This window comes from Nanorana parkeri, unplaced genomic scaffold (genome assembly GCF_000935625.1).
Source record: "Nanorana parkeri isolate BGI_ZX_2015 unplaced genomic scaffold, ASM93562v1 scaffold1316, whole genome shotgun sequence".
NCBI lineage: Eukaryota > Metazoa > Chordata > Amphibia > Anura > Dicroglossidae > Nanorana > Nanorana parkeri.
In genome coordinates this window covers 121133-136098 of record NW_017307584.1, presented here as the reverse complement: position 1 = coordinate 136098, position 14966 = coordinate 121133, and the positions used below count along the sequence as shown (strand labels likewise).

Sequence of the window (14966 nt, the reverse complement as noted above, 5' to 3'; positions counted from 1 at the left end):
GGTGGGAGCTGGTGGACGGAGAGGGGTGGGAGCTGGTGGACGGAGAGGGGTGGGAGCTGGTGGACGGAGAGGGGTGGGAGCTGATGGACGGAGAGAGGTGGGAGCTGATGGACGGATAGAGAGAGGGGAGGACGGAGCATTTTCTACACTATTTGCCCCAAGTGGTTACTGACTTTAGCAGAGAGAATCCTGAGTCCAGCGCAGGGTCCTGATCGCTCTCTCCTCCATCACTAGGTGCTGTCCATTCTCCTTGGTCCCCCAGCGTCCTCTGAAGGGTCATGAAGCGAATGTCGGGCTGAGTCCGAAAAGCAACTTTCTTTTGCCCCAACTGTGAGGAGCCCTGGAAATGGAAAATGGGTGTCAGTGAGCACCCCATATACAACACCAGACCTGTGGCCCTTAATAACAATGACACATCTAGGCATCCGAATACTGAAGCCACTAGATTAACATGACAGGCAGACAACAAGCAGAAGGAAAGATCAGCAGAATCAGCTTCCATGTGCCTCACAGTGCAGGGAGCTCTATGGAGCAGTGATAGGAACAAACACACCACAGGGCTGCAGGGACCCATTTTAAAATGGCCGGCCAAGCTGTCCAGTACAAGTGACAGTGACTGATACAGATAACCTCAAACACTGCCAGGGGGAGCTTGAAGAGTGTCAGGAAGTTTTTTTTTTTCTTTTAAATATTTAACCCCGATGAATGGAAGGTGACCAGCATAACCCTCCTCCTACCCAACAGTATGTTAGTTTGGCTCACACGTTGTCACTGCCACTTTTCTTTGTTAGTTTGGCCTGCAGGTACAAGTAGAGAAAATTTTAAAGGAGAACTATGGGGTTAGGACTTTCCTCATAGTTCTCCTTAGGGTAACGGGAGGACACAAAGAAGCGTCCTCCCGTCACCCTAGGCTCAGTATACCGCGAGCTACAGCTCCCTATATACTGAGACGCCGCAGCTGAAATGGATCCCGACAATTATGTCTGGATCCGCCCAGCTGCGTGACTGACAGCTGGCTCCTCCTATCTAGAGGCAGAGCCAGCTGTACCCGCCCCCTCTCCCGTCCATTCCACCAGTCAGCGCTGGCAGATCGGAGCGGGGAGGGGGGAACCCAGCCCCTCCCCCTGTCCCGGCAGAGAGCCGTGACAGGATCGAGAGGTGAGCGAACGCCGGTATGTGTTCCCTCACCTCCCGATCTACTGAGCCGACCTGTGACAGTCTCATTGTCACAGGTCGGCTAGAACTGAGGTGAGTGAAAAGCACCCCCCCCCCCATAGTTCTCCTTTAAACCAAAGGTAACAAAAACTGATCATATTCTGAATACTACCGGTATCATTGCATGTATTAACCTCGTACACTTATCAGGATGGAATATCTTCCACAATCGTGGTCCTTCATTTATGTATCTATGATGGCCACACAACATAACTACTTTCTGCTACGCTCACCTCAGTGGATGGGCCATGGACTGTGTGTTCCGGACTCCTCCTTTCCGGAGATGTCGGATGGCTGGACTCCGGACTTTTCTCGCATGAGACATCTGAAGGATGGAACAAAAATGATATACTAATAATCAGTATTTTATCTGGAATAATTGGGATTATTATTCTCCTGAAGGCACCATACAAAAATACATTGCTCAGAAGGTTATTTATTATTATACAGGGTGTATATAGCGCCAACAGTTTGCGTAGCGCTTTACAATATATTTGGGGTCACAGCAGGCCTCTGGGTATAAGCTCTGCCCCTAGGAGGATGCACGCCAATGCTTCTGCACCATAACATAGGGTTTCTGTACTCCGTGTAATATCCTCTTCTTAGGGTCCGCTGAGGGTATGCGGCTGCCTACACAAGGATTGGACACTGGCAAGCACAGAGGAGTGGGGACTAGGGGTGGGATCTGTGCACTCCAACAAAAGGGTTTTACATTGAGTACAACAATCCTATTTCCTTTCTCGTGCATTGATGGGCACAGGAGGTCTGTCAGGATTATCAAAAGCAGTCCAACCGAGGGTTAGCCAAACCACAACAACCTCTAATTGGCCCAACAAAACAGAACCAGGGGCTGTGTGCATTCCAAGAGCTGCCTGAAGGACCAACATCAAAATATGACACTAGATGAAGCCAAGCACCCTACCTGATAGAGAACCCTGCCGATAAGACCAGAGGGAGGACACAAGAGAATCAACCCGATGACCAGGAACAAAAACAAAGTGGTCACCAAACAGAGAGTCTGCCCCTGACGTGTGTATGTCTGCCCCTGATGTGTCTGCCCCTCATACGTGTGTATGTCTGCCCCTGATGTGTCTGCCCCTCATATGTGTGTATGTCTGCCCCTTTTGTGTCTGCCCCTCATACGTGTGTATGTCTGCCCCTGATATGTCTGCCCCTCATATGTGTGTATGTCTGCCCCTGTTGTGTCTGCCCCTCATACGTGTGTATTGTCTGCCCCTGATGTGTCTGCCCCTCATGTGTGTATGTCTGCCCCAGATGTGTCTGCCCCTCATATGTGTGTATGTCTGCCCCTAATGTGTCTACCCCTCATACGTGTGTATTGTCTGCCCCTGATGTGTCTGCCCCTCATGTGTGTATGTCTGCCCCTCATATGTGTGTATGTCTGCCCCTGATGTGTCTGCCCCTCATACGTGTATATGTCTGCCCCTGATGTGTCTGCCCCTCATATGTGTGTATTGTCTGCCCCTGATGTGTCTGCCCCTCATATGTGTGTATGTGTCATTTTTCTGTGTCTGCCCCTAGTGTGTGTATCTGTCCCTAATGTATGTTTGTACTTCTGCCCCTATTGTGTATGTCTGCCTCTGGTGTGTGCATGTATGTCTGCCCCTGATGTGTGCATGTATGTCTGCCCCTGATGTGTGCATGTATGTCTGCCCCTGGTGTGTGCATGTATGTCTGCCCCTGGTGTGTGCATGTATGTCTGCCTCTGGTGTGTGCATGTATGTCTGCCTCTGGTGTGTGCATGTATGTCTGCCTCTGGTGTGTGCATGTATGTCTGCCTCTGGTGTGTGCATGTATGTCTGCCTCTGGTGTGTGCATGTATGTCTGCCTCTGGTGTGTGCATGTATGTCTGCCTCTAATGTGTGTGTATGTCTGCCTCTAATGTGTGTGTATGTCTGCCCCTGGTGTGCGTGTATGTCTGCCCCTGATGTACATGTATTTCTGCCCCTGATGTACATGTATTTCTGCCCCTGATGTACATGTATTTCTGCCCCTGATGTACATGTATGTCTGCCTCTGGTGTGTGCATGTATGTCTGCCTCTGGTGTGTGCATGTATGTCTGCCTCTGGTGTGTGCATGTATGTCTGCCCCTGATGTCTGCATGTATGTCTGCCTCTAATGTGTGTGTATTTCTGCCCCTGATGTACATGTATGTCTGCCCCTGGTGTGTGCATGTATGTCTGCCCCTGGTGTGTGCATGTATGTCTGCCTTTACAGTCCTGCGGGTGTAGGAGCTCTGAAAGACCCGACACTGGAGACAGCAGGCTGATCTTCTGGATGCAGAGTTGCACGTACTGTATCAATATGGGCCGAAACGGTCCCCTGTATATCTTCAGTAAGGACAGGAGACATCAGGGAGACTGATAGGGAGACTGATAGGGACTCTGCATCTGAGTCAGAGAAGATCTCATGTATGTCTGCCCCTGGTGTGTGCATGTATGTCTGCCCCTGGTGTGTGCATGTATGTCTGCCCCTGGTGTGTGCATGTATGTCTGCCCCTGGTGTGTGCATGTATGTCTGCCCCTGGTGTGTGCATGTATGTCTGCCCCTGGTGTGTGCATGTATGTCTGCCCCTGGTGTGTGCATGTATGTCTGCCCCTGGTGTGTGCATGTATGTCTGCCTTTACAGTCCTGCGGGTGTAGGAGCTCTGAAAGACCCGACACTGGAGACAGCAGGCTGATCTTCTGGATGCAGAGTTGCACGTACTGTATCAATATGGGCCGAAACGGTCCCCTGTATATCTTCAGTAAGGACAGGAGACATCAGGGAGACTGATAGGGAGACTGATAGGGACTCTGCATCTGAGTCAGAGAAGATCACTGCGCCAGTTGGCCCAGCCGCGGGGAGATAAGAGACTGACTCTGCAGGGAAAGGTGTGGGAGCATGCTTAGAGCCTCTGCTGTCAGTGTCCATGAGGAATTGGGTGAATTTGATCACAAAGTCCTCTGTGACTGCAGGATACCCCTGATGACAAGGCAGGGGACTGGACCGCACCCCGCCGAGATAAGAGGGACTCCGATGAGGTGGACTCTATAACCGCACGGAAACAGGATTCCAGATGTCAGTGTTTTCAGAAGGCATAGAGCAAACATCACTGGAGAGCAAGAACTGGGGTCACCCGTTGCAGCTGGACCGTCCCCACTGCGTCTGCGTGTGTCTGTCTGTCAATATTGTGTGTTTGTGTGTGTCTGCCCCTAATGTATGTGTGCTTGCCCTTAGTGTCTGTCCTGATGTGTGCGTGCCTGCCCTTAGTGTGTACGTGTGTCTGTCCTGATGTGTGCGCACATGCCTAATGTGTGTTTATGTCTGTCAATATTGTGTGTGTGCGTCTGCCCCTAATGTATGTGTGCCTGCCCTTAGTGTGTATGTGTGTCTGCCCCTAATGTGTGTGTGCCTGCCCTTAGTGTGTATGTGTGCCTGCTCTTAGTGTGTATGTGTGTGTGCCCCTAATGTATGTGTGCCTGCCCCTAATGTGTGTGTGCCTGCCCTTAGTGTGTATGTGTGTCTGCCCCTAATGTGTGTGTGCCTGCCCTTAGTGTGTATGTGTGCCTGCTCTTAGTGTGTATGTGTGTGTGCCCCTAATGTATGTGTGCCTGCCCCTAATGTGTGTGTGCCTGCCCTTAGTGTGTATGTGTGTCTGCCCCTAATGTGTGTGTGCCTGCCCTTAGTGTGTATGTGTGCCTGCCCTTAGTGTGTATGTGTGTCTGCCCCTAATGTGTGTGTGCCTGCCCTTAGTGTGTACGTGTGTCTGCCCCTAATGTGTGTGTGCCTGCCCTTAGTGTGTATGTGTGCCTGCCCTTAGTGTGTATGTGTGTCTGCCCCTAATGTGTGTGTGCCTGCCCTTAGTGTGTATGTGTGCCTGCCCTTAGTGTGTATGTGTGTCTGCCCCTAATGTATGTGTGCCTGCCCTTAGTGTGTACGTGTGTCTGCCCCTAATGTATGTGTGCCTGCCCTTAGTGTGTACGTGTGTCTGCCCCTAATGTATGTGTGCCTGCCCTTAGTGTGTATGTGTGTCTGCCCCTAATGTATGTGTGCCTGCCCTTAGTGTGTACGTGTGTCTGCCCCTAATGTATGTGTGCCTGCCCTTAGTGTGTATGTGTGTCTGCCCCTAATGTATGTGTGCCTGCCCTTAGTGTGTACGTGTGTCTGCCCCTAATGTATGTGTGCCTGCCCTTAGTGTGTATGTGTGCCTGCCCTTAGTGTGTACGTGTGTCTGCCCTTGTGTGTACGTGTGTCTGGTCCTGATGTGTGCGTGCCTGCCCTTAGTGTGTACGTGTGTCTGTCCTGATGTGTGCGTGCCTGCCCTTAGTGTGTACGTGTGTCTGTCCTGATGTGTGCGTGCCTGCCCTTAGTGTGTGCGTGCCTGCCCTTAGTGTGTACGTGTGTCTGTCCTGATGTGTGCGTGCCTGCCCTTAGTGTGTACGTGTGTCTGTCCTGATGTGTGCGTGCCTGCCCTTAGTGTGTGCGTGCCTGCCCTTAGTGTGTACGTGTGTCTGTCCTGATGTGTGCGTGCCTGCCCTTAGTGTGTACGTGTGTCTGTCCTGATGTGTGCGTGCCTGCCTAATGTGTGTTTATGTCAGCCCTTACTGTCTATGTGTGACTTCTTGATAGACTGGTGAGAGCAGAGGAAGACGAAGGGGAAAGGAGAAGGCATTCTTGTGGAGAGATATATCCGGTACACTGTATATGTATGGCTTCCTACCTTCGGTTGAGGTTCCACTCCTCTCAGCTGCCCCTCTCGCTGCAGTTATAGGTCCCCTGCTCCTCACTGGGCTTCCTGCTGTTTCTGACACCTGGATGTCTGGGCTGATGGTTGCAGGGCGGCTGTCCTTGGGCTGATATGGGGGCCTTAGAAGGATGGCGGATGGTGTCACCGCCTGATTTTGTTCTCGTAGTGAGAATCCATTCACAGAGACATCTCCTGTGCATGCAAGATGAAGAAAACAAATCAGACTGGAGCTCCCCCTTACCTATGTACAGAACATCTCAGCACCTGCCCCATCTCCCCACCATACACCCAACCGCAAGGAGGACCTATGTTAGGACCCGCACCCTCCTCAGTCTCCTGCAGCTCCCAATGATCACAGGATTCTCTTATTCTGCTTTATGTCACCTAGGCTGGCAATCTGCATGAGGCCGATGAGGGGAGGGCACACACGCCTTCTATCAGGGTGTCAGGCCTTCTTTGTATTGCATAGTAAAGGGATTAAAGTGGTAGCTGGTTATATTAACCAATATCAGCAGCTCCCCAGTGTAGAACATTGTCTTTGGAAGAGTCACTATGACCCCACTATTACATTTAGCTGCCCCTTCCTCATACCGTCTGATACTCACTGTGTGTTGTATGCCCTGCTACTGGGAGGGTAGGAAGGCGAGGTGGAGGGGTGACTGATCTTGGAGTACCAGTGTTGGCGCCGGCCTCGGAGGTTACAGTCTGGTTCTCTTTGGGTCTGAGTCCTTCTATAACAAGCCCTGCAAAACAAGAGTCATGAAACAATTATAAATGCAATAGGAGAGAGTTCAAGGTGAGAATACTCTCTATCCATCCAACAGTTTTCTGACACTTGTTTGTTTTTTTAGCATTTTTTGGACCTGCTGACCTCTACAATAATACTTACTTCCAGAAGTACTATGAACCTGGCGCAGGATGATGACCCCAAGAGGTGGGTCCATGACAGCCTGAGCTCACCGGCCGGTGTCATGCAACCCAGAACACTAAGGACATCTAGTGGTGGTAAAGACGTACTGCGGGGCGCAAGATCTGGAATTGAATGCTTTTCCTATTGTTACTCTTCCTGGACATCTTTCCACTTTACTATGTAGAGAGAAGATCGCTGACCTCCTCCTGAAAATACTACCTGGCAGGAACACCTGACCTGCATGCTTGTTGCAACTGAGTAATTCAGAAAATAATCACATGATCAGTTTGAAAGACAGCTAAGTGGCATGTTCATGAGTGGTCCTCAATGCTTCCTTGTATTTCCATTCATAATTAATTTATAATACAGTGAACCCAGTAATGAAAAGGCAGTTCTATCATTGCTGGGACTAAAGGGCAGTGCCAGGGGTATGGGGGCCCATAATACAGTGACAGAACCCAGTGCTATCATTGTCAGGGCTATGGGGCCCATAATACAGTGAAAGAACCCAGTGCTATCATTGTCAGAACTATGGGGCCCATGATACAGTGACAGAACCCAGTGCTATCATTGTCAGAACTATGGGGCCCATGATACAGTGACAGAGCCCAGTGCTATCATTGTCAGGGCTATGGGGCCCATGATACAGTGACAGAGCCCAGTGCTATCATTGTCAGGACTATGGGGCCCATGATACAGTGACAGAGCCCAGTGCTATCATTGTCAGGGCTATGGGGCCCATAATACAGTGACAGAGCCCAGTGCTATCATTGTCAGGGCTATGGGGCCCATAATACAGTGACAGAACCCAGTGCTATCATTGTCAGGGCTATGGGGCCCATAATACAGTGACAGAACCCAGTACTATCATTGTCAGGGCTATGGGGCCCATAATACAGTGACAGAACCCAGTGCTATCATTGTCAGGACTATGGGGCCCATAATACAGTGACAGAACCCAGTGCTATCATTGTCAGGGCTATGGGGCCCATAATACAGTGACAGAACCCAGTGCTATCATATTCAGGACGATGGGGCCCATAATACAGTGACAGAGCCCAGTGCTATCATTGTCAGGGGTACGGGGGCCCATAATACAGTGACAGAGCCCAGTGCTATAATATTCAGGACGATGGGGCCCATAATACAGTGACAGAGTCCAGTGCTATCATTGTCAGGGGTATGGGGGCCCATAATACAGTGACAGAACCCAGTACTATCATTGTCAGGGGTACGGGGGCCCATAATACAGTGACAGAACCCAGTACTATCATTGTCAGGGCTATGGGGCCCATAATACAGTGACAGAACCCAGTGCTATCATTGTCAGAACTATGGGGCCCATAATACAGTGACAGAACCCAGTGCTATCATTGTCAGGACTATGGGGCCCATAATACAGTGACAGAACCCAGTGCTATCATTGTCAGGACTATGGGGCCCATAATACAGTGACAGAACCCAGTGCTATCATTGTCAGGACTATGGGGCCCATAATACAGTGACAGAACCCAGTGCTATCATTGTCAGGGCTATGGGGCCCATAATACAGTGACAGAACCCAGTGCTATCATTGTCAGGACTATGGGGCCCATAATACAGTGACAGAACCCAGTGCTATCATTGTCAGGACTATGGGGCCCATAATACAGTGACAGAACCCAGTGCTATCATTGTCAGGGCTATGGGGCCCATAATACAGTGACAGAACCCAGTGCTATCATATTCAGGACGATGGGGCCCATAATACAGTGACAGAGCCCAGTGCTATCATTGTCAGGGGTACGGGGGCCCATAATACAGTGACAGAGCCCAGTGCTATAATATTCAGGACGATGGGGCCCATAATACAGTGACAGAGTCCAGTGCTATCATTGTCAGGGGTATGGGGGCCCATAATACAGTGACAGAACCCAGTACTATCATTGTCAGGGGTACGGGGGCCCATAATACAGTGACAGAGCCCAGTGCTATAATATTCAGGACGATGGGGCCCATAATACAGTGACAGAACCCCGTGCTATCATTGTCAGGACTATGGGGCCCATAATACAGTGACAGAACCCAGCGCTATCATTGTCAGGACTATGGGGCCCATAATACAGTGACAGAACCCAGCGCTATCATTGTCAGGACTATGGGGCCCATAATACAGTGACAGAACCCAGCGCTATCATTGTCAGGACTATGGGGCCCATAATACAGTGACAGAACCCAGCGCTATCATTGTCAGGACTATGGGGCCCATAATACAGTGACAGAACCCAGCGCTATCATTGTCAGGACTATGGGGCCCATAATACAGTGACAGAACCCAGCGCTATCATTGTCAGGACTATGGGGCCCATAATACAGTGACAGAACCCAGCGCTATCATTGTCAGGACTATGGGGCCCATAATACAGTGACAGAACCCAGCGCTATCATTGTCAGGACTATGGGGCCCATAATACAGTGACAGAACCCAGCGCTATCATTGTCAGGACGATGGGGCCCGTAATACAGTGACAGAACCCCGTGCTATCATTGTCAGGACTATGGGGCCCATAATACAGTGACAGAACCCAGCGCTATCATTGTCAGGACTATGGGGCCCATAATACAGTGACAGAACCCAGTGCTATCATTGTCAGGGGTACGGGGGCCCATAATACAGTGACAGAGCCCAGTGCTATCATTGTCAGGGGTACGGGGGCCCATAATACAGTGACAGAGCCCAGTGCTATCATTGTCAGGCCTATGGGGCCCATAATACAGTGACAGAACCCAGTGCTATCATTGTCAGGACTATGGGGCCCATAATACAGTGACAGAACCCAGTGCTATCATTGTCAGGACTATGGGGCCCATAATACAGTGACAGAACCCAGTGCTATCATTGTCAGGGCTATGGGGCCCATAATACAGTGACAGAACCCAGTGCTATCATTGTCAGGGCTATGGGGCCCATAATACAGTGACAGAACCCAGTGCTATCATTGTCAGGACTATGGGGCCCATAATACAGTGACAGAACCCAGTGCTATCATTGTCAGGGCTATGGGGCCCATAATACAGTGACAGAACCCAGTGCTATCATTGTCAGGGCTATGGGGCCCATAATACAGTGACAGAACCCAGTGCTATCATTGTCAGGGCTATGGGGCCCATAATACAGTGACAGAGCCCAGTGCTATCATTGTCAGGGCTATGGGGCCCATAATACAGTGACAGAACCCAGTGCTATCAGATTTTCCCTCACTTCCTGTCTGGAAACTGTTGTTATCAGGACAGGAAGTGAGGGTAAATCTCTGTAGCGCAGCCCCCGGATAGCGGTAACATGCAGACTATCATGCTGCGCGGGTCACACATGGTCAGACAATGTTTACCTCTCTGAGTGAAGGTGTGCGCCGTCTCCCCCAGCCGGATGAGCTCGCTGGTAGACTCCGAGCCGTCCACTTCCCAGGCGGGGACCATGGGCTCCGAGGACCTGCAGAGGAGCAGAGATGTCAGTGAAGCAGCATGGAGTCTATCACGGTTATTCAGGAAACAGTACGAGGGTCAGCGTGCAGTGTCCTCAGCTACCAATCAGACTCCATGTTGACCTGATCTGACTTCCGATTGGCTGTTGTGGGGTTGGGCACTGTTCCCTGTACTGTTTGCTGAGTATCAGTAGTACCCCGAGGACCGAGCACAGCACTCTGCACCTCCAATGTTTTTTCCCCGTGCCGCAGAGGTGGAAGGTCCGCTTTATGAGATTAAATGTGAATATTTCATCCCCAAGTATTTACCCCTGAGAGGGGGGCGGCCTCAGGGGCGGCAACGCATCCTTCTGCCCCTCATACTGATCCCGCACATCCTTGTGATCCCCATCATCTGCAGAGATAAGAAAAAAGGGTGAGAGGAGACACAACTCATGAAGGGTGGTGGTAATGATGGGGGTGGGGGGTGATGATGAGGATGACAATGAGGTGGTGGGGGGTTGATGATGGTGTTGATGATGATGATAGTGGTGATTGTGTTGGTGGTGGGGTGGTGATGATGATGGGTGTGATGGTGTTGATGATGATGATAGTGGTGATTGTGTTGGTGGTGGGGTGGTGATGATGATGGGTGTGATGGTGTTGATGATGATGATAGTGGTGATTGTGTTGGTGGTGGGGTGGTGATGATGATGGGTGTGATGGTGTTGATGATGATGATAGTGGTGATTGTGTTGGTGGTGGGGTGGTGATGATGATGGGTGTGATGGTGTTGATGATGATGATAGTGGTGATTGTGTTGGTGGTGGGGTGGTGATGATGATGGGTGTGATGGTGTTGATGATGATGATAGTGGTGATTGTGTTGGTGGTGGGGTGGTGATGATGATGGGTGTGATGGTGTTGATGATGATGATAGTGGTGATTGTGTTGGTGGTGGGGTGGTGATGATGATGGGTGTGATGGTGTTGATGATGATGATGGCGGTGATGATGATGGTGGTGGCGGTGATGATGGCGGTGGTGATGATGATGATGGCGGTGGTGGTGGTGGCGATGATGATGGTGGTGGTGATGATGATGGTGGTGGTGGTGATGATGATGATGGTGGTGGTGATGATGATGGTGGTGATGATGATGGTGGTGATGAAGATGGTGGTGATGATGATAGTGGTGATGATGATGATGGTGGTGATGATGAGGGTGGTGGTGATGGTGGGAGGGTGATGGTGTTGGGGGGCGATGACGATGATGATGGTGGTGATGGTGTTGGTGATGATGATGGGGGGAGTGTGATGGTGTTGATGATGGTGGTGGTGACGGTGTTGGTGATGATGATGGCAGTGGTGGTGTTGGTGGTGATGATGGCGGTAGTCATGGCGATGGTAAAGAATTAGGGTGTTTATTATATATGTGATCACCTTGTAGAAGGTGATCCAATGGGAAGGGGATCGGTACAGGTGTGTGACAGAAATATAGGGAGTGTCCCAGCCAGAGAACCGGCAGAGCGCCCTCTGCGCCGCGCTTCCCGCTCCCTCACCTCCGTTCTGAGAAGACGCGTCACTGATCTGCTCCGTCAGGTACTCCAGCAGGCCATGGAATATCTCCAGCAGGTTGCGGATGGATTCCGTGTCCCCTCGGACAATGTTCTCCCCTGCAGGAAACAGAAGACGGGTGTCGGTGGGGTAATGGGACCTCCCATGTAACTTACTTATTACACACGTCTACTGAGGACACGGAGGAACATGGACGGGCTCTTCTACCCTTCTGAAAATGCTAGTTGCCTGGCTGTTCCTGCTCACATATAGGACACTGATCTGCTTGCTGGTTCCAGGTCAGTGACTTAAAGCTTAACACCAAAAAGTCCCTTTTGCATCCTTGTAACCCTCCCCCTCCCCTGCAATGTAGAAAGGGGTCGCTTTTTTGGGGTGTTTATTTACCTTTTTCTTAATTCAGAGTGCCCGCCCCCCGCCCCGCCCCCATTCTTGCAGAATGACATGTCTCCAGAGATATCTGCTCCACATATCCCAGGAGGAATCAGCTTCCGTGCATTGGCTGGGGGGAGGAAGGACCTGGCGGCGCAGCATCAGGAGACTGGCTGCAAGAACCTGGACGAGACAGATGACGGGGAAAAAATATGGCTGCACGGGACCGGGCATGCCGGCCAATCACAACAGGTGATCATGTCAATGTCGGATACCCCCGTGAAGAGGGTAAGTGGGGGGGGCTGAGGATAGGAATCACACCGAGGGGGTAAATAACAGCCAGGGAACTAGCATTTCCTGAGGTCAGCAGCGGCTGGTCCCAGCATGTCCCGCAGCTCCGGCCATTTCCCAGAATGCACTGCAGACGCCAGCCACACCCCCCCGAATCATGTGACCTACCGGTTATATGAGACAGGCTGACTTGCAGATAGTCCAGGGCTAGCGAGTCGATCACAGACTGGACGTTGTGGGCGTCGTCCTCCTGATTGCGGGGCGGGGCGATGAAATCTGCGAAGAGAAGTGCGTTTCCCGTCATTGGAGCCCCCGAAAAACGTCCCGCAAAAGGGAAAGCCGGCCATCTTGTATTCTGTCACATGACCCCAGCCACTCACCTGGCACCTCTTCGCCCAGAATGGCCACGTACAGGGCGACGAAGACGCGGGCGTCGCAGTGCCTCAGGTCCCCAACTCGCAGGTCGATTTGGCATTGGCCGAGGAGGTTGTTGGCGACGGCGATCCAATCTGAGCGGAGGAAGGAGAGCGTTAGCGGCGCACGATAAAGAGGAACTCCGCACTGCGTCTACTAACCAGATAAAGACGCGGGGTGCGGGCCGCGGTCACGTGGAAGCAATAAAGCATATCCAATGCCAAACCTTCCGTTTTAGAAAGAGTCGGGGAGGGGTTAGACCCTCTGTCATCATCTAATTACTGTGTGACCCCCTTTGGGGAGATCCACCCTCTCTATTTGTCCTGGTGACCACCATCTCCAAGACAGGAAGTGATCAGTTTGAGTTGTCACCAGGAGCAGCAGTAATGAGAAAATCTTCCAATATTTCCTCTCACTTCCTGTTGTGTCTACAGGCCAGGAAATGAAGGGAAGTCTCCTCAATGGGACACAAAACCTGACAGGGGGTCTAACCCTCGCCCGGCTCCATCCAAAATGATAAATAAAAGGTTTCGGGTTTGGTTATACGTTGAATATTAGGAGGTTTGGGCACACGGCAGAGCTGAGCCAGGAAAGCATAGAATACAAAACGCTCTGCAGGTGACGTCAGTGCGGCGCGATGACCGGATCCTCCCGGGAAGGCTCTGCGGCTGAATGACTGTTGTCACCCTGCAGGGAGCTGATCCCTCTTATCTGCGCTGTCACAAGTGTGAAGAACGGAAAATCGCCTTCCGCAAACATCGAACCCTTTTCTATGAGAAGAGCGACGCGTGTGACATCACCCCGATCAAAAAAAATACCGAGCCGCCGAACTTTCCAGAATGGAACCAAAACGCCAACCGGATCCCCCCGACCATCCTACAGGGGAACACGCCAGACACACGGAGATACATACATGACGGATTCTATGTGTCCATCCAGTCCTGAGATTTACACAGCACAGCCCAGACCATCAGGACCTGATTCTTCTCTGCTGCAGTTCATTAACACTTACAGGTCTTGTCCCTCCTTTACATTAGAGTGTAAGCTCCTCTGTACAGAGACTGATGTGACTGTGGGGGAGGGGGGGGCATTAGAGTGTAAGCTCCTCTGTACAGAGACTGATGTGAGTGTGGGGGGGCATTAGAGTGTAAGCTCCTCTGTACAGAGACTGATGTGACTGGCTCAGTGTTCTCTGTACAGCACGGCGGTGTATGTCAGAGCTATATAAATGTATAATAGTCGTGTGTGACTGTGGGGGGGGGACATTAGAGTGTAAGCTCCTCTGGTGCAGAAACTTACCTAGCTCCTGTGTGCCCATTTTACTTAGGGTTCAATAGTCTGTGATCCACAGGTGTATGAGGTTCCAGTTGCCCCCAGTCACAGGGGTATGAGGTTCCAGTTGCCCCTAGCAACAGGGGTATGAGGCTCCAGTTGCCCCTAGCAACAGAGGTATGATGCTCCAGGTGCCCCCTTGGTAAATGCACAGTAAGGTGTCACCCTGCACGGGGTAATGTCCCGGGTACACTCAGCTCTCCGGTGCCCCGTTGTCAGGGAGCAATGGGGACATTTAAACGGCCGCCTTCTCTGATTGGTCAGCGAAGAAGTCGCAGTTACTTCCGGATATGACGTCACCTCGTGCGGGTAAATCCTGAGTATTTCAGCCCGCCGCTGCTTTCCTGAACCCCCGTTCCCCTCTGCCGCTCTCCTACCAGGGCCCCCGTTCTAAAATGAGGCCTAAACCCCGAGCTCCAACTTCTCAAATCGAGCCCGCGTATCCCTCCGCCACAGGGTAGTCCCCAGCCTTACGTCACTGCACGAGGCAGCCCTGGGCGGAGCCGGATCCTGCCCGGTGATGTAATGGGGAGAGGCCAACATTCTCCACTGTTACCATGGAGACCAGAATGGTGGAAGTGAGCCTATTGTGTCTTGCCGCCATTGTAGGTGCTGCGATGGCGGGAAGTGAAATGTCCCGGCCTCGGCCTATAATTACCAGGCTGGAA

The 14966-nt window shown here is 51.5% G+C and overlaps 1 protein-coding gene across 1 annotated transcript in view; it reads right to left on the bottom strand.

Moving 5' to 3' along the window:
• Nucleotides 1–14284, bottom strand: part of CEP95 (centrosomal protein 95) — a 35148-nt gene extending 20864 nt beyond the window's left edge. The window contains exons 1-10 of the mRNA XM_018569269.1: nt 14266–14284; nt 12933–13061; nt 12721–12828; nt 11877–11990; nt 10648–10732; nt 10246–10346; nt 6573–6710; nt 5941–6159; nt 1449–1540; nt 170–340 (exon numbers count right to left, since the gene is read on the bottom strand). Of these exons, the coding sequence (XP_018424771.1) occupies nt 170–340; nt 1449–1540; nt 5941–6159; nt 6573–6710; nt 10246–10346; nt 10648–10732; nt 11877–11990; nt 12721–12828; nt 12933–13061; nt 14266–14284 (1176 nt within the window). The remainder of the gene's footprint in view (nt 1–169; nt 341–1448; nt 1541–5940; nt 6160–6572; nt 6711–10245; nt 10347–10647; nt 10733–11876; nt 11991–12720; nt 12829–12932; nt 13062–14265) is intronic.
• Between the last annotated feature and the right edge of the window lie 682 nt (nt 14285–14966).